Raw genomic sequence first — 26912 nt, forward strand, 5'->3', positions numbered from 1 at the left:
CTCCACACGTGGGGCCCAGCAGAGGGACAAGGTCTGTGTTCCAAAGACCTGGGTGCCAGTCCGCACTAACCTCTCACAGGATGGGTGAGCCCCTGACCTCCCAGCCTTAGTTTCCCTTCCTCAGAACAGGGGTAAATAACAACCAGGCCCACCTTGTATGGCAGCTGCGAGGTTCGGTGAGATCCTGGCTCCGAGGCCACTCTGGGAATTGCCTGGTGTTGTGCAAACCTTGGTTTACTGGATGCATCGGAATTCTTTAGATGCCAGCAAGGGGAGGAAATCCAGCTCAATGAAACTTAAACCATAAAGAGGATCTAGTGGCTCACAGAATTGCCAAGTCCAGATGCAGAGGTCCGAGGGGACCCAGAGCCTGAAGGACATAGGCACGGGTCTCTGCCCCACATTCCTGTTCGTTCAGTGGCCACGTCCTGGGGCAGATTCTCCCCGAAAGCTTCAGACCCCAACACTGAGGGAGGTGCCCCCACTGCCGCACGCTGATCTGACTGCTTCAGCAAAGGGCCCGCGGGGCCAGGCCTGGCCCCGTGCCCTCCCACCCCGGTGAGGTCGGCACACCCAGCATCAACACCTGAGAGGGGGGGTGGGCATGATACTGCAAAGGACCCAGAAATGGTGCAGACTCAGGGAGGGGCCAATAGCAGATGTCCACTTCATGGACCATCATTCCTAATACTGGGGCCGGAGGGAGGTTCTCAGAGCCGGTGAGGCTGCGCCCCTGGGAGTTTTCGTCTCTGCACACTGGTGTGAGAGCTTTGGTCTCCCCAGCCTCAGGTAGGAATGCTCCCTAAGCACCTTCCTCAGCCTCCTCTCCTGCTGGCTGTGCGGGGAAGCCATGAACATTCTCTACCCAAATCCCCAGCAGTGGGGCCACACCCCCAGGAGCCCCCTCCCTGTAACCCATGAACTGGGAGGAGGCCTGACTCCCAGCGACCTCATCAAGCGACTCAGCACATGATGAACACATCCCAGGGTGTGTTAGGGACCCCAGGCCCAGGGCCCCACAGATCTTTTATAGGCCCCAAACTTTACAGCTGAGAAAGCAGAGCTGATACAGCTACCTGGGGGTGGGCACAGGGAGAGGACAGAGCTGCAGAACAGGTGACTGTCAGAGTCCTCACTGGCTTCTGGGCTGGCCTGGCAGCTGGGGAGGTCCCGGCATCCTCCCTGCAACCTTTGTTCAGTTGGGAAATAAGGTATGAAAGTCATAAGCACGTCCCCACCAGCCCCTCATGCCTGAGCTGGGGAGAGGCAGGCTCCTCTGACAGCTGGGCCCCTGCTTTGAACCCTGCAGGCAGCATCCTGCTCACTCACCTGTGTTTGCACTTGGTCCCTGCCCTGAAGGCTCACAGTCCACCTGATATGGAGTCAGTCAGTACAACGCAGGGAGGGCGTGTACACAGCAGGGCAGAACGTCCACTCCTCCTCCTGAGTTAGGGAGAAACAGGCCTCAGAATCCCCTTGGGAGCCGAGGAGTGGGTGCTGAGGGTGCAAGGGATGAAAACAGAGAGCGGGGGTGTTCTCTTTCTGGTGAGAAAGCTGCAGACCTGGGCACATGAAGGTGTGAGACACAAGACAAAGGAAAGAGGAGATTCTTCCAGAAGTGAGGGGCTGTGTCAGGTGGGAACGGGAGCCCAGACCTAGATTCAGGACTGGGGAGAGGGCACAGGGCAGGATACAGGTGCCCCCGAGTGATTATCAGCCTGACACAGGCCACTGGGAGCTTTAGAAAACAGAAGAGATGCTCAGGAACCTCCCTCACTAGGGTTTCCCCAGCAGACCCTGCTATGGACCAGGAAAGGGAGAGGTGAAGGCAGGAGGGGGGGCCCCTCAGAGCAGGAAATGCCAAGAGGGCTTTAAGGGAGCCTGTCTGTGGGGGCGGGGGGGTGCACATGTGTGCATGCGTGTGCATGCTACGCCATGGACTTGGGCTCCCAGGGAACAGGGGCAGCATTTCAGGGCTGTGCACAGAGAGCAGGAGAGAGGACAGCAGGGCATGAGAGGAGGCTGAAGGGATCCTGGAGTTGTCCTCTGGATCCCCAGCTCCACCCCCAACATTAGGGGAGGGTGGGGCTCCGGTGAAACTTGCTTGGGGATGGGTGCAGACTCGTTCCTGCCTTCTGCCACTCTGTTGCACCCTTTATGCCTTCAAAGACCTCTGGCCTGGAATGACAGGTGACAGCCCCCCTGCCCCCAGATTCAGCTTCCATAGATGGGGCTTGGATTAAGTGTCTCCCCAGACCCACTAAGGGGAAGCATCTGGGGAGATGCCCTTATGAAGAAAGCAGGGACTCCTACGGAGAAAAGCAGGCACAGCTGAGGAGGGGACAGGGGACCACAAGGAAGCACTGCTGAAGTGGAAGAAAACAACAGTAACAATGGTGACCGTTACTAAGGACTTGTGAGTCCAATTCGCTCCTCATACAGTTCTAAGAGGCAACTGCTGCCCAGAGAGGTTAAGTGACTTGCCCTAGGTCACACAGCTAATAACTTAGAGCAGGGAGAGGAAAAGAGGAGAACCCCCACTGGACCAAAGTCCAATGCCTTGATTATGCAAGTGAGGAATCCAGCTCTCTCCAGGAAGGGGCCCACCAACTTCCAGTCCTGGGGGCTGAGTTCCTTCTCCAGAACTAGGGGTAGAGGACAGGAGTTTGGACCAAGGCAGCCACACCCCATGGCATCCTTGGGTCAGCCCCTAGTTGGCTGACTGAGTGCCAAGGCTTTGTCCGGGTTACTGGGGACAAGGGAGACTCCAGTGCCTGGGTGGACTCTACAGCTGGAAGTCATGCCGTTTCCCCTGGGGTGCCGGTCTCCCTCTATAGGCACCTGGAGGGGTGTCACTGATGAGGAAGAAGAGCCCAAAGTAATGCAAATTCAGCATAAGGAATAACTTTGACTATCACAGAGGACACTTTCTAGAGGCATTCAGATTACACGGCTGGCGACCGGTTGTGAGGCAAAGAACTTTGTGCAAAAAGTTACCTACAGACCACCATTTGTTCCATGCAGGAATGAGAGACATCTCCAATGTGCAATATGAGCAGCGGTGTGAATAACTCCTGGTTGCCCGTGTAGCCATTCAGAGAGAGATGGATGTGCCTGCCTCAACATGAACAACACTTACTGTAAAAACGTAGGAGATGAGGGGTATGCTATGATTGGTTTTTAGAGTAAAGATGTGCTTATAGGAAAGAATTAGAAAAAAAGAGAAAATGTAAATAGTGATCTGGAGTAATGAGTGAACTGAATATTTTCTCTCTCTCAGGAGAGTTAAAATACAGTTTAAGTATTTTTGAAAGAGTATAAAGATTGCCCTGGCTGGTGTGGCTCAGTGGATTGAGTGCCGGCCTGCGAGCCAGAGGGTCACTGGTTCAATTCCCAGTTAAGGGCATATGCGTGGGTTGCGGGTCAGGTCCCCAGTGGCAACCACACATTGATGTTTCTCTCCTCTTTCTCTCCCTTCCCCTCTCTAAAAATAAATAAAATCTTTTTAAAAAAGAGTATAAAGATTAACAAAGTTGAAAAACAAACAACATGGCAAAGAGACCAAGTGCTGATTTTCCGTTTACTCGGCAGCATCCAGATGACAGGATCGAGAGGGACCCAGGCCTGCACGTGGCCAAGGACAACAGCGCAGCTGCTCTCTGAGTGTGTGTCGCGTGACCCCAGCAGGACCCGGAGGCAGAGGTGAAGTCCGAGCTCTCTAGCAGTGGCTGATTATTGAGCAGGGTTGGTGATGAGCTGGAGATGACCTGAACGGGGAAGGCAGAGTTCAGAGGACAGGGCAAGGCTGGGGCCCCTCGCCCACAGGGAGGAGCCCGATGAGAGAGTAGATGTGGGAGAGATGCAGGGCCAGGCCTGCTGGGGGTTCTCCTTTTCCTACCCCTGCTCACCAAGGGCCAAAGCCGTGAGTGACCTCCACTGGGTGGGGCGTGAAGCTGGGGCAGGACAGCTGGGCCCTGAGCAGTCTTTCCTGGAGGAAAATGGAAACCTCATCGCTGTGGGCCCTGCCCTGTGCCAAGCATTGGGGGACCCCAGGTAACATGCAGGGGGGCTGGAGTCCCAGGAGGCAGGACGCCCTGGTGCCCCTCCCTCCCCTCACTGCATTCTCTCAGGGCAGAAGGGGCAAAGTCAACCTCAGGCCCTGAGAGGGAGGTGTGGAGGGGATAAGGGTGTGGGGTGGGGCCCAGGATCACAGTGGAAGAGAGAAAGGCATGTGGTGGATGCTGCAGGAATGGAATGTGCACAATACAGAAGAGCAGGATGGAGGGCAGTTTGGGAGTTGGCTCCAGGAGGGCCCAGTGGCCTGAGCTCGGATGCTCATTTAGGGTTGGGTGTGGTGCTGGCAGCAGAGGTTCCCAGGGTGCAGGGGTGGGCACCAAGGTGGGCCTCAGACCCCCGAAGGCTCATCCTGTGGATAGGGTTGAAGTGGACCTGCCTGAGGCTGCGGCTCAGGCTCTGGGAAATGAGCCCCAGGCGCTAGGCTCTGCACCTGGCTGCAGGGGGTTTGAATCCTGGCTCTGCCACTTACTACCAATGTGGCCTTCAGCAAGTTATTTTAACCTCTGTGTGCCTCAGTTTCTCCAAATAGAAAATGGCACTAATGAAAGCCACCCTTTTCCTTGGGTTGCGCTGAGGATTAAACACATAGACATCGCAGCAGTCCCAGGCACAGGCCACCAACATTGTGTGTTTGTTAAACATAAACAAGTGACCAGGGCAGCCCACTAGGAGAGCAGGCTGCCCCCCCAGTGACAGTGGCACCGAGGGGCCCTCCACCTGGCAGCAGTAACAGTCACTGCGGGACCCCCTCATACCTGCTGGTGCACAAGGACCCAGGAGGCCAGAGTTAATCCATGACGACATTCGAGTATCCGAAGTGCCAACGGACCTGCATCAGCTGCCTCAGGACTGGAGAGTGTGGCCTGTGGACTGACTGCCAAACACACCCAAGGGCCATGGCCAGTCACCAGTGAGGACAGGCTGATGAAGAGAGGCGGGGTGGGGGGTGGTCAGAGGGATGAGCAGGGAACACAGGCAGTGGGCGGGGCGGAGGGTGACGGAGACAGCAATGGCCTGGAGGCCTCAGGACAAAAAGGCCTCTCCCAGTCCCTGGGTCTTTCTGGAATTCATTTCAGCTCATTTCCACTTTCATAAGCATTTTTAATCCACAGGATATGCTGGGACAAATGACAGACACAAAAAGGATTAACACAGAACTTGGTCCCAAGGAGCTCCCCTCTGAGCTGAAGGAGAGAGAAAGGGTCGGTTCCACCCACCATCACCACAGCGGCCAGCCCTCCCGGACATTAACATCTCCACCTTAGAGAGAAGGACTGAGGATCCGAGAGGTTAAGCAAGCCACCTCAGGCGACACCGCTGACGTGAAGAGTGACCCGCAGCCCTGTCTGACTGGAAGGTCTGTGCACGCAGCCACCTCACGTAGTGTCTCCACTGTGACCTGTGATAATAAAGGGAAGAGCCCCGAGCCTGTTCATTCACCCATAAAATGGAAATAATGACCTCCAGTGTCCTGAGCGACAAGGGATATGTATGTAACAGGTCTGTACCAGTGCAAGACATGTTTCAACACTTGTTAAGGGCCCCAAAACAGGTAGTTACAGGAGCTGCTCTGGAAGAGCAGACGCTAAGCACTATGAGGCAGGCAGCACAGGCAGGGCTAGCAGGAGCGCAAGCCTGGAGGTGTGAATGTGCAGGGACCTGAGAAAGCTGGAGACAATTTGGCCAAGAGGACAGCCTGAAGCTACCCAGCTCCTCCCTCTCATCCTCCCTCCCCTACAGCACCTGGAAAGTGGCCCACGGCTTTCCCCTTTCCAGTTCCTCCTCCACCCCCCTATTTTGGGCCTCTGCACACATCACCTGCAGGAAACTCTTGCCAAGGTCCTCAGTGCCAGCCTGTGACCAGCCCAGGGGTCATCCTTAGGTCTCATCTTCCCTTCTCAGCAACCTACCTGTGCTCTTGACCTCCTTCTCTTTGAAACACCACCCCTGGACTGCTATACTTCCCTCCATGGTGGTCGCTCCCACTGTCTCCTTTGCTAGCCCCATCCCCTGTGCCACCCCGGATGTTGCTGTGGCTGGTCCTGGACCTATTTCTTGTCAACACATTCTTACTGGCAGACCCACCCATTCTCAAGGCTTACCCATTGCCTCTGTGGGGGATGTCCGAGTTGCCACCTCTAGCCCAGTGTCCCCCTGAGCCCTGGACCCCCACACACCTGCCAGCTAGACATCTTGACTTGCATGTACCCCAGGCAGTCTGAACTCAAAGCAAGTCCAGGGGGACTCAGTGCATTCCCCCTGTAGCTGCTACTCCTTCTAGGCCGCTTCTGCCAGGGGCTGGCCTCACCACTGCAGCTTGCCCAAGTCGGATCCTGGGAATCATCCCTAATGTCACCCTCGCTAACACCTGGATGTCCTCTCCTTTCAGTATCTCAGCACCTTTCTCTCCTTCCCTGCTCTACAACAGGCCTCATCCTAGCTCCTGGGTTTCCTTCCACAGACCTCCCCTTTGCACTCTTACCCAAATGCCAGAGAGGTCTCTGTGAAATGCAAATCTCCCCAGATCACCCCCATTTGGAAGCCTTTAAAGGCTCTCCTTGGTTTTTGAAATAAGACCTACACTTCATAGCATGACACTTGGTATTCAAGCCCCTTCATCGCATACCTTCCCACTGTCCCAGGGTCTCATGCTCCAGCCAGACTGAAACCATGGAGCAGACTTGCCTTCCTTCACCACATTGCTCCTAATCCTCTAGTCCTTTGGGCTCAGTGTGAGAGTCACCTCCTCCAGGAAGCCTTCCTGCTGCCCCAGGATGAGTTAGGGCTGCTCTGTGCACAACAGCTCTCTTCCTACACTGCACTGATGCTCTCCCTTCTCACTCCCCACATAAGGCCATGCAGTCTTTGAAGTCAGGGATTGTCCTTGTGGTTTGTTTTTCTACAGTGCTAAGAAATACTTGCTGAAATCAAAGGATCTGGGAAGGGTTTTGGAAGCAGACCCTGAGGTGCCTTTAGGGAAATGGGTTACTCCATGTGCAGACACTGAAAGTCAAAAACACAATGTACTTTCTTCCCTTTCTCCTAACAGAGACTCAGTTTTGTCCCGGAGGCAGCTATAGTGTCAACTGCATTCCTTAGCCTGCTTCGCACAGGGTAGCCACGTGACCCAGCCTGGGCCAACAAGACTTAGTGAAAAGTAGCTAAGCATGTTTGGGAGAGAGTTGCTTCCCTGATGTAAGCACAGGCCTTTCCTATATTTCCTGTCTTTCATTTCCTTCCTGGAGTGAGAAGAGGAGGCTGGAGGTGGAACAGCCATCTCGTGATGACGAGCCAGCCTTGAGGATGAAAGCCACACACCAAGGAACCCTGAAGGGGCCTCGGTCATGGCCACTCTGGACTAGCTACTGTCAGCCTTCTTCTTATGAGAGACAAATAAGTCTACTGAAGCCACTTTGATTAGGTTTCCATTACATTTAGCTGAACTCCACCTAGTAAAATAAAGGCAGGTGAAGGCAGATAACCACCTGCAAGCATTTCTGCATTGGCCCTTCCTTTGAAGAGGATACTGGTCCTGACAGTGGGAAGAGGGCAAGAATGAGTCAAAGGCTGGAGAAGATGCCCCTGCCTGGAATCCTATCAGAGGGCCTTGGCAAGGCTTCAGGGTTTGAGGAAGAGGCTTTGGCCATGGCAGCCCTAATGTGCCTGTGACCTTGGCCTTCTCTCTTCTCTGCTTGGTTTCACTTGTGAAATGAGGCTGCTGGAATAGATAACTTTTCAAAGGGCACAGGGCTCAAATCTGGGCTTCAGAGTCAGACAGAGCTGGGTTCAAGTTCCAGCTCCATCACTTAGTAGCTGTGCAGTCTTCCAGGCACTTTTTAAACTTGACCTACATAGCACCATCGCCTGTGAAATCCAGACGGCAATAGCACCTGTAATTGTGGGGCGAGTGTTGGGTTCTGTGGACTCACACGTGGGTGCCCAGCAGAATGCCTGGCACAATCCACTGGGGAGGGTGTCACAGCCCAGTGCTCAGCACACTTTGAGAGCTCCCTGGTGGCAGTTGTCCTTGTGTTCCAAGTTTTCTAAGAGTGCAGAGTGGTAACCTGGAGTTTCACGCCTGCCCTGGTGCCGGGCTCAGGAAAGCCTCTCTGGATGCCCCGCACTCTGTGGTGGATGAAGTGGCCAGAGGCTGCCCACTAGCTAATGGCTTTTCCTTCAGCACTGCATGCAGTTGTGTCCAGGGCCCTAGGACCACAAGACACAACAGCATGGTGGATGGGAGATAGGAGCAGCCCCAAGACACAGGTGTTTGGTAGAAATAAGAAACCTATGTGGTCCATCCGTCCTGTGGCCTTTGTTGTAACCAACACTTCCTGGTATTGACCGTGGGCTCATGCTTTTCCTGCGGGTAGGGTGGGCTTGCCGAGGCTGGCTTTGCAGGGGACTGCGGGCGTTAGGGAGCTGGAAAAATACCTCTGCCACTGGCTTCCTTACTGCAGCTGCTTTTAATAGAACTTTCTTATTTTTCTCTTGAAAAGCCTCACCTGTCTCTTTGCCAAACTGAGTATCCTGGTGGGGAAAAAATATTGGGGGGGGAAAAAAATCAAGCTGCTGCTGTGTGCCAGCCCTGAAAAGGAGGTCAGTGGGGTGCGTGCGTTTGCTCAGCCACCCCCTCTCCCCATCTTCCCCACAGCGCTTCAGGCCAGCCCAGCGGAGCTGACACTCGACAGCGTCTGCAGTTTACCTTGGCTCCGGTCCACAGAGTTCGGCCCAGCCCGGGGCGGCCCCCACTTCTCCACCTTGTTACCGGCCCCCCTCTCCAGCGCAAAGAACAGTTTAAATATAAATCAGTCCTTGACACAAACAGAACCTCGGCGAGTCTCAGAGCCATCACCGGAACTGAGTGAGAGTCCAGGTTCTCTTTCGGCGAGTGCAAACAAGCAGAGACTGGCTCAGTAAATCTCCCCGAGTGCATCGGGAGGGGCGCGGGGGCTCCCCTCCAACACTCCTGGCTCCCGTTGGCCCCTCCAGAATCCCTCAGTCCTTCTCTGGCTTCCTCCTGCCCCCAGAGCCCTGCGGACCCCTTCTCTGGTCCCCTCTGTCTCCCGCCAGTGAGTTCCCCCTGCACCCACCCCCGCCCCGCCAGTCCCACCCGGCGACCCCACCCTCCTGCAGCCTCCAGCCCCTCCAGCCACTACCTCCCTTCCCCCCGGCCCGCCACACCCCCAACCTCCTCCCGCAGGCGGGACCTTCACCAGAGGCGGTCGAGCCTCGCGGGGCCCCTTCGAGCTCCGGGAGCACAGACGCAATCCCGGGCCCCGAGCGAAGTCACGCCGGGCGGTCCGCCGCGTCACACCTGTCCTCGGCGGTGGCGGCGGCGGGGTGGGGCCGGGGGCTCGCACGCCTTTGACAGGCTGGGAGCAGGGGGAGGGAGAGCGCGTCTCAGCGTGGGCGGCGCCCGCGGCCGCGGCGGCCACTTATAAAACTTCTGGGCGCGCACCCTCTCGCTCAGTCCCCGCTCTGCGGACCTCCGCCGGCCACCGCCGCCACTCACGCCACCCCTCCGCCGGGCCGCCCCAGCCCGACTCCCGGCCCTTGCGCTACCGGCTCCCCGCTCCGGGTCCTGCCGCCAACGCCCCGACCGCGCCGGACCGAACCGAACGCCGCCCCGCGCCGCCGCTGGCTTTCGACCCCGCGCCCGCCCCGCCGTTGCCCCCCACCATGGGGCTCTTGCCCAAGCTTGGTGCGCGACAGGGCAGCGGCGCCTCCTCGGGCCCAGCCGGCCGCTGTCCCTGCTCTATCTTCTGCAACATTAAGGTGAGCGGAGAACCGGCCAGCGTCCGGCCGGGAGCAGCGCCGGGCGCACCTTTCTCGGAGCCCAGGAGGCTGTGGGTGCGTCCAATACTCCCTGCTCCGACCTGGGTGCAGCGCTCCGGGACGCATCCTCCGGATCTGGCGCGGCGGGCGAGGGGACGCCTGGACGGGCGAACGCGTGCAGGCTGTGTGTGTGTGTGTGTGTTGTACAGGACAGTAAAGTCCCTGCTTGTCGGGATATCTCTATTCGGATAGTCTTGGCACCAGCCCAGGGAGTCGTTCTGTTCTTTGATTGAAAAAGAACATCTCGTGGGGCACTTTTCGAGATCTGCAGGCAGTTACTTCCTACAGGGGGTGCGCCTGGAGGTGCACGCCTTGCCGGGGAAGGCTGGGGTCCCTCCCAGGGGGAAGAGGTGAGGGCCCAGCTCATCTGTGGTGGGCGTTAGAAGGGATGTTTTCCTTCCTCGGGCTTTTCTCTCCCCAAGAGCAGCAGCATGGGGGCTCTGCACCTCCCTGCTTGCAATGTTCAGAATTCCCCCCAGGATGGCTCTCAATCCTGTGCATTCCAGGTGCCGACAGGGCCCCAGGCAAGCAGTGGGGTGCGGGCAGTCTGTTCAGTAGGGCTGGACGAGTTCCGGGGAGTGGGTGAAGGCTGAGGTGGAGCAGCTGCTTGGTGAGGACAGTTTCTTCTCCAGGGGTCGGGAAGGCTTTCCACTCCCTCACTTGTCTAGGAGGACTCGAAATGGTTGAATTCGTGCTCAGGGCCTTTTGCCTGTTCTGGCTGGTCAAAGCACGTGAGAATGCACCTGCTGAGGGGGCAAAGCTGGTGAGAGTGTGGGAGGTTGCAGAGCCCACATCAGGGCTCCTCGGCGTCAGGGTGGGGGTTATGGGACAGAGCAGTGGTTTCGGACAACCATACAATCAGAGGGGGCTAAGTAGAGCCTCTAATGGGGCAACTATGGGGGAACCCAGATGTGAGTGTCCAGTAGAAAGGGATCTGGAGGTCACAGTGGATCTCACCTACCATATTTTGCTGTATATACTACACACTTTTTGCCTGAATTTTGAGGGAAAATAAGGATGTGCGTTATACATGGGTATAATAAATTCATATTCCTGTGTATAATGCACACAGAAATGTGGGTGCGCATTATAGATGGCAAAATACGGTATACGCTTATATTGTTGGCACTGGACCCGGGACCCTCACTCCTGCTTCTGCTCGCTCCCCACACCACAGTCTATGCAGGCTGAACTGATGCCATGGTTGGATATAAATAAGACACACACATTTTGAGATAATTTAAGATAGTCCTCAGATCTCCTCAGCTTTGGCCAGACCAGCGATCTGGAGAGCACTGTGTGCGGTTTTGATCCCACCATTTCAAAGAGTCTTGGAGAAGTTTCAACAGAGAGGGGCGGAAATTTTGGTGTTTATAACTTAGGAGACGGGAGGAAATGGTGGGGGAAATGGTTGGGTGGTCTGAAAAGAGAGGGTCTCAGGAGGGAGCGAGGGTGGGGGCAACTTCCGCTATTTCCACCAAGAAGGGCCGGAAGGACAACTCATTCCAGAACAGATTGCTGACCGTGACAGCAACCCCCAAAGAGGCTGATCCGCTTAGACCCTCCCTGGGTCCCTAAAATGAATGCATGCATGGCAGCAGTTTCTTTGAAGACCTGTAAGAATAAGAGGGTTTCTCACGTGCTGATGCTTTAGCCACACGTGCCTGAGGCCTGGGCTCAGGCCAATTGGCCTCCTAAAGTCTCATACCAGTTGAGAGTTTTTCTTAACTCTAAAACCCAGATTTTTTAAATTATTGCCTCTGCTGATCCATGGTAATTCTAAGAGTTTGACAAGACTTCACTTGGCTTCCCTTAACAGCCTTAGACAAGGTACAAGGTTGGCTAATCTTAAGGCAAATATAGGGCCTGGAATTTCGTTGGTTAAACTTACTGGAAACCTTTTCTTCCAGGGGGTGTTACCGGCCATCTAGAGGCTTTGCTGTTTGATGGGAGATTTCCTCCTCTCTGTGAGAGGTTGGGTGGCCTCCCTGTACCCTTCCAGGGGGGTATGTGTGACATGTGATGTATATGGCATGGGGCAGGGAGAACAGGGGAACCCATCCATTTTCTAGGTTCCTTGTTGCTGGGACAGGTGAACCATTCACTTTGTGACATTCCTGCAACCCCCCCCCCCCCACACACACACACTGTATGGTTTAGGGCAGGGGTGTCAAACTCATTTTCACAGGGGCCCACACCAGCCTCACAGTTGCCTTGAAAGGGCTGAATGTAATTTCAACTCCTTAACAGTTAAGGAGTAGTTACATTTATACAGTCCTCAATTTATTTTGGCCCTTTGAAGGCAACTGCGAGGCTGATGTGGCCCCCGGTGAAAATGAGTTTGACATTTCTGGTTTAGGGGAAGGGGAGGAAGTCAGGGGACACAGATCGACGACCCAGTCTAGCCTTTTAACAGACGAAGTGACACCGGGAAGTGTTTCTCACCTTCCCTGGACTTTGGAGTCCTTAACATGAAAACACAGGGTAATATGACCAGTTCTACCTCATGGAGCTCCATAAGGATGGTGTGGGATTAGGCACAGGGAAAGGCTTTGTGAGCCATGCTGGGCTCACTGGGGTCAGCACCCATGTGAGGCTAGTTCTGGCCTCAACGAATAGGACTACACATGCAAACATCATTTAGGATCTATTGTTCTACTAATTATAGTTAATAGTTAAGAGAAACTATAGTTAATAATGTCCAAAATAATAGTAATAGCTAACAGTAACAGAGCTGCCTGAATGTACCAGGAACTATGCAAGTATTTTACCCATATTTAATCCTCATAGTAACACTCCCAAGTGGATACTATTACTGTCCCCATTAATGAGGAGGAAAACAAGGATCAGTGAGGCCGGCCCCTCCTGTGTGGAGACACAGCCAGAAAGGGGGGAGGTCGGCTGGTAATGAAGAGTCAGAGACCCTAAAGCAGGGGTGTCAAACTCATTTTCACGGGGGCCACATCAGCCTCACGGTTGCCTTCAAAGGGCCGAATGTGATGTTAGGACTGTGTAAATATAACTATTCCTTAACTAGGGGCAAGGAGCTCGGCATTGCCGCTGGGTAGAAACAAGGTGGAGGGCTGAATTTGGCCCTCCAGTGCCTTGTGTTTGCCACCTGTGCCCTAAGGCTGTGCATCCCGGCTCTCACCACCACACAGCGCTCTCAGCTCTGGGTTGGCACGTGGGGACACCATGGGGCGCACCTGTCCCCAGTGGTCAGCACTTTCTCCAGGCCAGGTGACCCAGACATCCCAGGCATGACTGGGCACCGCAGGGGCTGTGGCGTGGCCACTCCCAGTTGCTAACAGGCTCCTGCCTCTCACTCTTCATAACTCCTCATCTAAGGAGCCCCGCTCCTCTCGCTCTAGGGGTGAGTTTTTCTGCCTCCTTCTGCAGGAGTAAACACAACAGCAGTTCATTTAGAGACCGTCTGCTGGCTCTGGCTTTGCAGGATTCCTAAAAAGTAGGAGGCCTGCTCACCAGTCACTGTCAGAGAGAGCGTTCAGCATCCAGAACTCTAAAACTCTTAAATCAAAATCGGGTTCATTCAAGGATTACCGGGGCAGGGGAGGGGGCGAGGTAGGAGGGAGCCTTTGTGGCTAATTCATCCTGGCAGCCTCACAAAGATCTGTTTCTCCTTAACATGAAACTTCTGGGGCCAAACTGAGGTTATCTTGTGAAAGGAGTGGCTGACTGGTGACTGCTGCCCAAATTTCAGGCACTGACACACCCAGGGCCCCAGTGGAGTGAAACAGTGTGTAGCCCGTGAGTGAGGGAACATCCTGTGGGGGCAAGGGGAGGGACAGGGAACCGCAGTGGGAAGAAAAGGAGAAAGGAATCTGACCTGAGCGGCCCTGGTGACCTCTGACCTGGGAGGGAGGACTAAAAATGAGGGAGAGGTACTTGTCCTGGTCTGTGTCCTTAGCTTCCTGAGGTCCCCGAGGCCCAGCCAGGGGCTTAACCTCCCAGCTTCCAGAGGAAAGTGCTCTATCCCAACAACCTGTAATTTGCACTCAGGAAAACGGACTCAATAGAATGCCCAGGGCCAAAGAATTTCTTAAGTGACCCCATGGGGGAAGACATGCCCTCTCCCCCCTCAGGGGTGGTTTCTATGACTCTGAGGACGACATTTATTCTGTTTTCCTGGCATGTGTCCCAGCCTTGCCCCATTTGAGGGGATACAATGGGAGAACAATGGGAATGGGTAGGGTGGGGGTCACAAGTCACTCAGACCCCTTCTTCCTGTCAATGCTCCAGGCCTTTCTTAGCTTTAATTTCCCTCCTGGTGATGAATTTGCGGCCTGTGCTGCCGCAGAACAAATAGCACAAGTAGCACATTTCATCTCTGATCATTCCCTCTTGGGTGACAGGGACTACTTTTCTTTCCCCTCTGGGAGGCCCAGATGTCAGGATATTGGGATAGGGTGTGGCTTCCCCTCACCTTCTTCTGTTCTGCTTGGGGAATAGGTCCTGGTCCACGCAGAGGAAGACGGGTGGCCCCCCCAGGGCAGGCCTCACCCCCTCCTTGTTCTCTGTCTTCACAGCCCTGCTTGGTTTTATCCTGTCCCATGGTTTTGACCACCTCCTGCCCATATTTTACCCCCTTTCTGTCTGTGGAGGCACTGGCCTGCAGGGAGACCCACTTATGTGCCAAAGCCCGAGAGATAGCAATGGCGGAGCTGAGAAGCCAGGAGTGCGCCTGGGCCAATGGGCCCATCACAGCACCTGGTGTGGGGCTGGGCTAGTTTGGCCCTCATTCTGCTTTATAAGTTCACTGACCTGTCCCTGGGCATTGCCCTCTCTGTTTCTGTTGAAGAAGGATGTGGAGCAGTAGCTGTGTGCATTTACATGTGTCTTTACCCCACAGGACCAGGGCAGGTATGTTGTCGCTGAGGTACTTGGTCTCCTTATAAGGGACCATGGGAGAAAGCTGGGTTCTTAGTACCAGACAAAGCTGAATTTATTTCTGAGTTTTTAAAAAATTTATTTTGAAACAATTAGAGATTCACAGGGAAAATCGTATTGAGAGGTCCTGTGTACCCTTCACCCAGTTCCTCCCAATGGTTCCATCTTATAAAACTACAGGACAAGGCCGAAAGCAGGAATAGACTTTGCTATAATGTGTGTGTAGAGTTCCATGCCATTTTATCGAATGTGTAGCTTCATGGACCCACCAGCCCACCACTTCAAGATGCAGAGCTATTCCATCGCCTCCCAGATCTCCTTTATAACCACACCTGTCCCCTTTTGGCTGCTATTCCCAGTGCCAGGCAGCCACTCATCTGTTCTCCATGGCCGTAAGTCTGTCATTTGGAGAAGGTTATATAAATGGAATCACACAGTGTACGACCTTTTGGGGTTGGTTTTTTTAATTCGGCACAAGACCCTGAGATCCACCCAGGCTGTTGCATGCATCCACCATTTGTTCCTTTTTGCTGCTGAGTAGTATCCCACGGCACAGCCATGCGTGATTTGTCTCGCCAGTCACCTGTGGAAGGACATCCGGGTTGCTTCCACTTGGGGGCTGTTACAAATAAGACTGCTAGGAACAGTTGTGACAGGTTTTTGTGGGGACATACGTTTTCATGTCTTTGGTGTGAATGTCCGGGAGTGCGTTTGCTGGCTCTGAGGTAGCTGCATGTGGATTTCTTTCTAAAGACGCTGGCGGACGATTTCCAGAGTGGCCGTACCATTGTACGTTTCCCCAGCAATGTACAAGAGATGCAGTTTCTCTCTATGCTCACCAGCATCTGGTGGTGTCACTACTTTTTATTTTAGTTATTCTAATAGGTATGTAGTAACTTATCGTGGTCTTAATTTGTATTTCCCTAATGGCTAGTGATGTGGAACATCTTTTCGTGTATTTATTTGCCATGTATATTTCCTTTCATTGAAATGTCTGCTCATATTATTTTATTCGTTTTTTAATTGGATGTTTTTTACTATTATTTTTAGAGTTCTTTATACTTATAAGATATGAATCCTTTGTTGGGCATGTGGTTGACAAATATTTTCTCCCAGGTAGCTTTTCATTCTCTTAACAAGATCTTTCAAAGAGAAAAAGGTTTTGATGCTGATAAAGTTACCATTTTTAAATATTCTGAAGCCTGCTTTTGGTGTGATGTATAACTCTTCACTGAACCCTAGCCCCCTGAAAGTTTTCTAATTTTGCATTTAAATCTGTGATTCACTTTGAGTTAATTTTCATAGAAGTGTGAGGTTTAGGTCAAAGTTAGTTAGTTAGTTAGTTAGTTTGTTTATTTATTTATTTATTTAGGCCTCTTGTTATCCAATTACTCCTGCACCACTTGTTGCAAAGACTAACCATGCTCTATTGAATTGCCTTTGCAACTTGGTTGAAAATCAGTCGGCCTTACTGATGTGGTCTGCTCCGGGTTTCCCACTCTGTCACACTGATGTACGTGTGTATCTCTGCCAAGGCCACGCTGTGCTGATTACTGTAGCTATATGGCAAGTCTTGAAATCAGATAAAAGCTTGATTTTTATTCTGCAATGGTATGTGTTTATCTTGTAGGTGCCAAGTTTTATGAGCCATTCCATTTCCCTTCTACTGTACTTTGCCTTTTAGGAAGATTTAAGGACAGATTTAAAGCTCGCTTTTAGTAATTGGGTGGGATTTTACACCTAATGTGTTCCGGCTTTTCTTCTGAATTTTGCTTAATGGTTGTCTTTTCCTTTGAACTTGATTTTTTTATAAAGATTTTATTTATTTATTTTTAGAGAGAGGAAAGGGAGGGAGACAGAGAGGGAGAGAAACATCAGTGTGTGGTTGCCCCTCATGCTCCCCCTACTGGGGACCTGGCCCAAAACCCAGGCATGTGCCCTGACTGGGAATCAAACCAATGACCCTTTGGTTTGCAGGCTGGAACTCAATCCACTGGGCCACACCAGCCAGAGCTGAACTTGATTTTTAAGTTCCTATCTTGATTTTTATGTTCCTAAACTACTATATAACAGCCCACAAAGGAGGTATCAGCATCTCCATTTAAAGCAGGATTCTCCATCAGAGGCCTTATTACTCCCCAGATCTCTTCTTCCAATGGGCGCGGAATGCCAGTCAGTTCTGTAATCTCTAGTCCGGGAACCTTGGGGCCTGAGCTCAATGATCTCTACGTCCTTTCAAGTTCTCAGATTCTCGTCTCATTGCTGTTCTGTTGCTGATTGAGATGAGAATAGGAGCAGGGCCATCTTGGTCTGGGCTTAGCTGGGAGATCTGCCTGCTACGAAACCTGGCGAAAGCAGAAGGTTCTGGCTGCCAGGTTGTTTTTGATTAGTCCCCAGCTCTCGCTCTCGGTTTGAGGACCTTGATTCCCTGGGTGTGTCTCACTGTTTGGGATGGACTAAAGTTGACCAGGGGTGGGGGAAGAAACTGGGCAGGGCACATCAGACTCCCCTGCAGGGCTGAGGGGTGGGATGATGTCACCCAGGGGGCAGCCTTCTTTCTGAGCTGAGCTGTCTTCCTGCCCTCTTCCCCCTGTTGGACGGAAATGTGAGGGATGCCTGGGGGAAACCCTGAAGGCTCTGACACAGCACCAGCCCAAGACTTGACCTTTGGGACACTCAGTCTGGTCAGCACTGGCTCTGAGCCCCACAGGGCTGTCCCCTCCACCTCTAGAAATATGGGCAAACTAACCCTTTCTTACAGACTCAGCATGCACCTGAGTCCTGATGACAAGCCTCATTGTGTTTACCCAAACATCAGGAACACCTATTTAGTTATGTGCTGAGCAGGGCTCCACCCCACACCCTCGGGAGCTGTGGCCGAAAGCACACAGCCTCGGTGACCTGTGTCTGGGGCGATCCGGTGCTGTCACATGGCCCACACGATGCCCTGAATCCTGGAAGGGGTGAACCAGTGTCCACACAGGGGCAGGGCAAGGGAACAAAGTGGGTGTCTGCAGGTGTGGCCTGACAAACCACGAATATTACATTTCTGTGATAGTTTATGTTCTATTTTTGCTTTCCAATTATTTTATTTTATTTTGTTTCTATTTTTATTGTATTTTTACCATTACCATTTATCCCCCCGTACTCTCTTCTACCTCCACCCCTTCCCGCCTGCAATCACCACACTGCCGTCCATGTTCATGAGCTCTTTCTTTTTTCTTTCTTGCTTGATGCCCTCCGCCCCCAACACCCCCACTCCACTGCTGTCAGCCTGCTCTCTATCTATGAGTCTGTCTCTATTTTGATTGTTAGTTCAGTTCTTGATAATTTATGTTTTATCTTAAAAGTAAGTGAGTGTTATAGTTTTCCCACAATATCTATGTGCTTCCAAGTAGTATGTTGTCTTTCCCCTCAAGTCTTGGTGTGACACAAATGCTCCAGGAGGCCGTGGTGCGTAGCTTGTGGCTCCCAGATGTGGCTCCCAGATGCAACATACCCATTTTGGGAAACACAGCACGGGCAGACTCAAGTCAGAACTAGTTTATCCGGTTAGTTCTCTCAGCCAGCTTGTTGGGTGCAGAGGGAACTGGTACCTAGAAAGTTTAAATGGGACAGATGTAGGGTGTGGATGTCAGATGAGTCCTGGGCTGGGCCCTTTGGGACACCCCAGGTCTGGAGCACCTTAGTGAATGCAGTGAAACCCCTGTGGGCCTGGGGAATGGGGATAGTGTCAAAAGGGAGGGGTAGAAGGGACAATAGGTATCTAGAGTCATAAATTTTCCTACCACCTGCTAAAGAGATTGCAAGATTGCAAGGCAGGATTAAACTGACCACTTTCTTAATCTGTTTTACAAGTCATTCCTGCCTGCTGCCTCAGGCCTTTTTGAAATCTTTCTGCTTTGCCTCTGAGTCACAGTGCCTTAGAAGTGGCTGGCAGCTGAGTGTTGGTGCCGCAGGTGCAGCAGCCCCGGCCTCCCTCATGCATAAGCCTTTACTGAGTGTTTCCCCTGTGAGGCTCTTTACCAGGTGTCACTGTTAGCACCTGGCTCCCTGAGAGGCTTCCAAGCTTCCAAGAAATAATTGCCTCTAAGTCCCCTGCTCCTCAGTGTGACCAACTGCCGAGATTTGTCCAGGACTGAAGGAAGGGTTCCTGGGACCCAGGACTTTGAGTTTGAGAACTGGGAAAGTTCTGGGCAGATTGGGATGTGTGGGTCACCCTACTGCCTCCTTTCCTGTGACATTTTACCAGAATGGAATGCCACCCTCCAACCCTGGGACAGGGGATGCCCCCAAGGAGGGTCAGGATAGTGCCCAGGAATGGAAACAAACCCCAAGGATCTGTGCCAGGAAGAAACGGGGTGGCTTCCCGAGAGCAGACAGCGACAGAGCAGCAGGGCCTGTTTCTCCCTCTTGTTTGTGCGGGCAAGCCCTCCCTCACTGCCCATCATGATTTTTATGACAGTCTAAACTTTTCATGATCTAGAATCTATGCAAATGATGATAAAAGTGAGATGTAGGAAGATGGCACTCCCTGGCTTATAGAACTGTTGAATTTTAAAAGTGAAAGTGACTAGAAAGCACACCTGCTCAAAGAAGCAGGAATCCTCCGCCTACATAGCCCCTGTGATGGGGAACTCACCACATGCCAAGGCAGGCCCAGCAACTAACTGGTAGCACCACAGGCTTTAAGTCTTCCCTGGGCTGAGCTGAAATCTGCCCTTGGTCTTGCATGGAAATCCCCCGGAGTGAAGCCGGCAGAACCCCCCTCTCTGGTCACTGTCCTCACTGTTTTCCTGTAGAAAGCAGTCTCCCCGCTCCTACACGCCCCTGTAACCAAGGAGCTGCTCAGCAAGATTGAAACGAAAAGGCACCCTTCTCTAAAAGTCGAACAAGCCCTGAAGGTGGGTGTTACTGAGGGACAGGTGTGGCCCCGGACTCCTATTGTCCCAGAGCACAGAGCTTTCTTGGCTGGTTCTGGTCACTGCGAGGAGCTTGGTTGTCACTCATGAGGAGACCTCAGGCTCAGGGTTTCCTGGAACAGCAGAGACCACCCTTCAAGTCTTCATGGGCTCCAAGGCCGGCTCCTACCCCACCTCTCACACCCTTCCTCCTCGCCCCCATCTCTCTCTGTTCTCACTGCCCAGCTTCACTTTTCCCTGACTTGGGTAGCTTCATGGAGTGTCCCGGCCAAGCCTGAGGAGAGGAGCCCCAGACGGGCCATTGAATCCACCCTCCAGCTAGATGACGTCTCTATGGAGGACGTAAAGGGGCTCACTGGGGAGACCATGTGCCTGGACTTCATCAGCAGAGGGCCCAACAGAGACCCTTACAGAGGGATCTGGCTAATGCTAGAACATACATGTGGATTCCAGCCTGAGCTCCAGCACTGCACCCCGCACATCCCACTCACCCTCACACTGGAGGGGCCAAATGGTGTAGAACCAGTCTTGTCAGTGGGACCACCTTCACCCCTGGACCTTGTCACTGACTTGTGAAGAGAGCCTGTAGGGACTTGTCCTCCCCATCTCACTAGCACACTGCCCTTGCTATTGGGAGGCGGTCCTCCCGGCCCTGCTGTGCTTCAGGCCTCTTTCTTAATATCGTGTCCCAAGAAAGCCTGGGCCCCCGATCAACCTGGGAATTTAACATATACACATGTAAAATTAACAAGGAGCAGAGGCAGGCATTCACCAAGCCTGTTTGATTGCCGTAAAGTTACACACATTCTGAAACCCCACCCTCAGCATCAATACATGTTTAGCAGCAATTAGGATTTTCTGAGCTATCAGCACAAAGATGGATACATGTATGGTAAATATATGGGGGCATATGGATATTTAGTTATGAATGTAAATGCATTTGGGGATACCCATTATGTGCCAAATTTAGTGAAATAATAAGTGGACAAGAGTAGGTCCTTTCAGAAACGCTGTCTGACTAAACCCTACCTCCAGTGCTACAAGGTGTGTACTGTCCACGTTTTATAGCCGAGGAAACTGGGAGGCAGCCCATGGGAATTGCCACATTGCACAGTGACACAGCGAGGGTTTAGGGTCTCGGTCTTAAGATTCCTCTATGACTGCTGCCTACATCCCAGCACAAACCCCAACTAGCTGAGCCAGAGCTTTGCTACTTCAGCCCAACATACACGGGTGGGCTGTTTCTTTATATTTACCATTTTATTTTCCCCAGCCAGATTTTGGCCATGGTGGCCCCGAAAGTCTTTGTTCCTTGGGTTTCCTCGCTTGCTGTGTGTTCCCTCACCCATGGTCATGAGCCTGGACCAATGCTCCAGATGTACGGCACACAAGCATTGGGACCAGTGACCAGTATGGGGTGAGGGCTGCAATCAAGTGGCTTAGAAACACTTCCTGGAAGAATAAATGGAAACCCAGTCAGCTGAGCAATGCTTTATCGTGTAACTCTCTCACTCAGAAACTTAGAATGAAGACATGACTTGTATCTAGCTGTTGGAAAGTCAATAAATAGATCCTGGGACATCCATCAGTGGAATATTTACAAATCATTTTTAAAAGTTTTATTGAGAAATGTTTAACCTTGCGGGCAGGATTTATTCTATAATATTAATTAGAGGTAGCAGGATGGACAACATATGTAGAGATGATCCATTTTTTTCTAATTTATTGATTTGAGAGAGAGAGAAAGAGAGAGACATCAATTTGTTGTTCCACTTATTTGTGCATTTGTTGCTTGCTCCTTGTATGTGCCCTGACCAGAGGTCGAACACACAACCTTGGTGTATCAGGACAGCACTCTGACCAACTGAGCTACCTGGCCAGGGCAAGATGATCCAAATTCTTAAGAAGGATTAAAGAAGGTATACCTAAACAGAGATAGTTCTCTGTTTTGGAAGCCTATAGTTTTGGTTTTCCTCTTTGTGACTTTCTATGTTTTCCATCTTTCTACCATAAACATATCCTGTATTTATAATTAGAAAAACCTACCAGTTAATGTCCATGGCCACCCCCGCACCCCTCTTTTCAGGGTGCAATGAGCTAGCTCATTGTGGTAAATGAAATGCCATGTAAAGCAGGAGGTGGCTGGTCTCCAGGTCCCTGAGGATGATGGGCAAGGACACAGCCAGGACGGCAGCCGGGATGGGGTTGTCTAGAAGGGCCATTCCTGCAGCGCCCATCATGGTCCCACTGCATTGAAATACAGGGTCTGGCAGAAGTAAGGCCTGCTTGAGTGTGGTTGGTAGGGTACGTGATATGGGTGTAGTAATTTAGAGTTTTCATTTGAATATTTCACCTAAAATGCCATATGGTGTGCTTGAGTGTGATATTATGTTGCAGAATTACATGCTTATGATTTTGTAATAAAAGATTTTGTAATTAAAGAAAGGGGCATTATTTGTACCGGACCCTGCCTTTCCTAACTGCTAGAGCCCCCCACATTCCTTGGCTCATGGCCCTTCTCCATCCTCAAAGTCAGCAGCTTACCATCCTGAAATCTCTTCCTCTCACCTTTTTTTCCTGCACGACACTCCTGTCTCTGTCTTATAAGGACCTTTGTAATTACATTGGGCACACTCAGCTGACCCAGGATAATCTTCCTATTCTAGAGCCTTAATTTAATCACACCTGCAAAGTCTTTGTAGCCACTTAAGGTGATGTATTTACACATCCTGAGTATTAGGACGTGGATGTTGGGAGGTCATTATTGTGTCAACTTTAGGGGCCATTCAAACCGGAGCCAGTAGAAACACACACACACACACACACACACAGCTTGTATGTATATGTGTAGACATTAAGAGATTCATTACAAGGAATTAACACAGAATCGTGGGGGCTGGATAAGCAAAACCAAGTTTCTCAGAGAGGTGGTCAGGAAAGGATGATCACAGGCACAGGCTGAAGCTGCTGTGCACAGTATCTCTTGCTCTCTCTCCTCTCTCTGTCCTGCTTCTAAGGTCTTCTGATTGATTGAATGTGGCCCACGCAGATTTTCTAGGATAATGTTCCTTACTTAAAGTCAAGTTATTATACATATTTTTAAATTACATCTGTGAACTCCTTCCCCAGCAACACCTCAATGAGTCTTTGGCTGAATAATTGGTGGCTGCAGTCTAACCAAACTGACTCATCAAGAGCACTGGCCCAGGTTCAAAGGATAGTGACATTCAGAACAAGTATGGGACAAAAAGGGGCAGCAGCGGATGGAGAGCTCCAAGAGGGGTGTGCACCAATGGGCAATAGGAAACCCCAAAAGAATGGGTGCAGGGATCAGAGGGGCTTTGCTGAAGTCACTGATGAGAGGAAGGTGTGTTTAGAGGTGAGCTCCTGCTAGGAGGCCTGGAATAGGACATTCCCTCTAACCCTTCCCAGAGTCTGAAGATCCCATGGCAAGGGTCTCCTGCCCTCCTGTACGTGGCTCAGGTGCCCAGCCTGTTATCAGTGTCCAGGTGCCCCTTCCTTATGTTGTCTCTAGTACTCGTTCTGTGACCTGCTGCTGACAGGGCACATGCCCCTGGGCTGCAGACATGAATTTACAGTGGTGTTGGGAAGATGAGTGAGCTCACGTCTGCTGCTCCCAGAGCTGCAGCTGGTAGTCGGTAAGTACTTGTTTAGCTAATCTTTCCTCATCTAAGTCATCTTATTGATGATTTCATGTGGGAGTCTGGAACCCTGCAGGTACAAATTCCAGTCAAAACCAGCCAGGTATGAATGATGAAACCACATCCCCTTGCACTTGCCTTCAAGAGCTCTAGGTGGGGCGGTGTGGAGTGCTCAGAGGAGTTGGAAGGTGGATGGAGGCGCACAGCAGGGCTAGTTGGGGGGCCTCTCAGCCAACCCCAACAGTGGAGCCTGCTGTGTGTGGCTTGGGGCCAAGCCAAGGGCTGTGAATCTCAGGCCCCAAGACCTGTGTCTGGCCTGGAGGAAGGGGGATTAGGAGGATGCAGAGGGCAGGACCCTCTCAGCCAGGAGGAGCCCTGAGGGCCACATGTTGGAATTCAGGGAATTTCCGGGGTTCTCTGGGCACACAGGCTTGCTGGGCTAGGCTGAGTTCCCCGTCGGTCATTTTTCCCCAGGTAGCCTGGTGATGGCAGATGTGCTCAGGGGGTAAAGTCAGTGGTGTTCTTGCTACTGATATTTATAGCTGAAGGTGAAATAGTGTAGGTAAACAGGGGATTTCAGAAGTCGGCTTGCTTCCCCCCATGCCCCCACTCCTCCCCTCATTTCCTGTGTCTAGACTGAACATGTCATGCCCAGAGAAGACCTTGGCATCCTGAATTAGCCCTCCCAGCAATGGGGAAATCACTGTGGCCCACTCCCCTTGTCGCTCTCTGGGGTCCTTGGCTGTAGGGAGTGCTGGAAGGTCTGGGTGCCAGGGAAGGATGTCCCAGTTGCTTTTATCTCAACATAGATTTCTCGTGGGAAAGAGGCTAGCATGGCTTGCCTGACCTCCTGCCTTGACCTCTTGGTGTCCTTTCCTTGGTCATGCCAGCCTGGGATTTGAACTGTTTCCAAGGAAGGATTTGGGCATTTTCCATGGACATTTCCAACTGAAGCCCTCTCTCTTCTCTGCCTGAAGACTGGGTCCCACTCAGTTTCCTTACCTTTCCCCATCCAGGCCCTGCAAATGTTCCTCTCTCTCCCCTCCTCCTTGCTCACCTGAGGAATGGAAGGAGGAGGAAGGCAGAGAGAGGGGAGGAGAGAGCAACCAACTTGGAAGATGCACAGGAAAGGCAAAGATGTGAGGCTATAGAAGGCACAGCCCTTTGTCCAGAAAAGTCCAGAAATGAGTTGCAATGATGGAGAGAGTAGATCTGAAATAGAGGCTGGCCAAGGATGACTAGAGAAGACGAAGCATGTGTCCTGACCACCTGCTGGGGCAAGGGCGGGGTGGGCTCCATGGGCAGACTGCTGCTACCTATCGAAAGACTAGACAGAAGATTCCACATGGACCAAGTCGTGTCTGTCATTTGAAATCAAATAGGCTTCAGATCCTTCATCTTTCACATCAGTGTCAGACATCTCAGAGAACCTTGTCAGAGTCCCCTTTGTCCCCCTGATACTTCTGCAGACTTAGCAGGTGAAGTTCTGTTGGTGTCCCCTTGGGGCTCCATTTCAGGTGTCCCCTTTGAGAGGCTGCCTGCAGCTGTACCAGAGGCTAAGAAGGCAGGAGGCTCTGGCCTCCGGGAGCAAGAACAGAAGGGAACAGAGATGAAGTAGTAAGCCATCATCTCACAGCTGCTGTCTTGCTCAAAGAGTGCCAACATTGGGTGGAGTCCACAGGGGATTTATTTCCAGACCCCATATGCAGCTTCTGAGTTATTATATTAATTTGGGGATTGGTCCTTGGATTCTATATGGCCCTTTCTTCCTGGACACCTGCTGCTTAGCCTGAAACACAGGAGTGGCTCCCTGGGTACTCGCTTGGGTCTTCTCCAGAGCATAGTCTTTTGCCTCCCACCACTTGCCCTGCTCCCCTCTGTCGACTGAGCTCATGCTTCCCTTTCCTTGCTCTTCAGATGCTCACTCACCATCCCCAACCTCTCCTTAACCGTCACATCTTTGTCTTCTCCAGAGCGTCTGTCCAACCCCAGGTCAGAGGCTCCGCCTACTTTCTTCCAAGACCTTTCATTGACCCTTCTGCCTCCGGTCTGCCTTTGCTTTCCTCTATCTCTCACCCTGGTACAGAATGACCTTTCTCAAAAATGTTTGGTGTGCATTATCGCTGCTCAGAAGTCTTCGGTGCAGATAGAGAGAGACAATGTTCTCTGACTCCTCTTGGTCACCAAGCCTCTTTCTCAAGGCGGTTTTCTCCTGTCACTTAGCCAGAACTTTCTTAGACCTCCCAGACCACTTTTTGAGCCCTAATCATACTTGTGTTTTTCCATTCCTGTTCTTGTCTCCTAGGCCAAGGATGGCCCCTTCTTCCCTCTATACTTTCTGATATTCCCCTCATCCTCAAAAACCCAGCTCCAGCCTCACTTTCTCCAGGGCCCTGTTCCTCACCCTCTTGTAGTCTCAGTGCCTCTAGCATGTCACTTGTGTTGCTTCATTGCCATCTGCCACGTGGCCTCAAGAGCCATCACTGCTATTACGTACATGCACCTCATGTATAACACACTGCCTCCACAGGGCTCTAGCCTGTTTGGCCCTTGGTCTCCCCCGGAGCGTGCTTGGCCCATAATGATATTTAATAAGTATTTGCTTACGACATTATTTTAAATGTTTCTTCTGGGCAAAATTAGTAATAATGCACCACCCCCATCACCCCCCCCCCCACACACACACCCCGTCCCCGAGAAAATCTGTTAAAGTTGGCAGGCCAAGGGAATTGTAAATTGTGTCTGCGCCTTTGCCAGAGAAGGGTGTCATTTAAGCTGTCACTGGGAAACACAGCATCCAGTGAAGAATAAGTCTTGAGTTGTGTGGTTTGAACTAAGTGATGTCTTCAGAAGTGGACCCCCCTATAACTATGACTGCCCTGGAATCACAAGTGTGACAGCGTTGGAGACAGAGGCCCACCGGTTCCTGTGGGAATGTGCCAGCAAGGGAGTGGCCTAGAGAAGGGACCGAGAAGCAAATAAGTGGAGAAGTCATGTTCAAACAGAGCTCAACAGAGGAGTCAGAGTTAGGCCAGTGAGGCAGGGGAGGGGCAGGAGAGGGGACAGAGGGCAGCAAGTGCAAGGAGTCAGAACCTGGTTGAAGAGACATGTGTCCAAGGTATAGATCCAAATTCAGTGTGACTGGGCTGCAGCTGCCTCCCTGAGGCAGCCATGCAAGATAAGGTGGCCTCTTACAGGTAGGTGTGCTGGTGGACACAGGCTTAGGGTGAATCCGAAAAAGTCTAGAAAAGCAAATCGGTCTAGAGCCTTGTCCTTTATAAAGTCTAGAAAAATTGGTAAGGATGCAGTCTCTGGCTTATTGAGAAATACCTGCAGATGGACTCTGATACTTGTGAGAATTTGCTGTCAGCCAAGAAGGCAGAGAATTCTGCACAAAAGCTTTGAAAGTCAGGAGGGGAAACAATCCCGGCTTATGGAGAGAAGAAGGAAGACCCCTTCCTTTTACATGGGCTTCCTGTAACTATGTGGCTCACACGGAGCAGAG

General features: G+C 52.0%; 1 protein-coding gene and 1 long non-coding RNA gene across 4 annotated transcripts in view; one reads left to right on the top strand and one right to left on the bottom strand.

The window, feature by feature from the left end:
• Nucleotides 1-3573: 3573 nt before the first annotated feature.
• LOC123480332 (uncharacterized) lies at nucleotides 3574-9413 on the bottom strand. Of its 2 annotated transcripts, none has more exons than XR_008427540.1 (5): nucleotides 9288-9413; nucleotides 5338-5476; nucleotides 4833-4998; nucleotides 3909-3988; nucleotides 3574-3767 (listed from the first exon to the last, which is right to left on the bottom strand). It is a non-coding gene; the product is annotated as an uncharacterized lncRNA (long non-coding RNA). The 2 variants fall into 2 exon arrangements; XR_008427539.1 differs by having other exon boundaries at nucleotides 9269-9405.
• Nucleotides 9414-9512: 99 nt separating this feature from the next.
• SLCO2A1 (solute carrier organic anion transporter family member 2A1) overlaps nucleotides 9513-26912 on the top strand; it is a 72366-nt gene continuing 54966 nt past the window's right edge. The window contains exon 1 of one of the 2 annotated variants that reach the window (XM_053930326.2): nucleotides 9513-9855. In XM_053930326.2, coding sequence (XP_053786301.1) covers nucleotides 9760-9855 — 96 coding nt within the window. In that variant the 5' untranslated portion in view covers nucleotides 9513-9759. The remainder of the gene's footprint in view (nucleotides 9856-26912) is intronic. The other variant, XM_024566197.4, reaches the window with a different exon arrangement.

This window comes from Desmodus rotundus, chromosome 8 (genome assembly GCF_022682495.2).
Source record: "Desmodus rotundus isolate HL8 chromosome 8, HLdesRot8A.1, whole genome shotgun sequence".
Classification (NCBI taxonomy): Eukaryota; Metazoa; Chordata; class Mammalia; order Chiroptera; family Phyllostomidae; genus Desmodus; species Desmodus rotundus.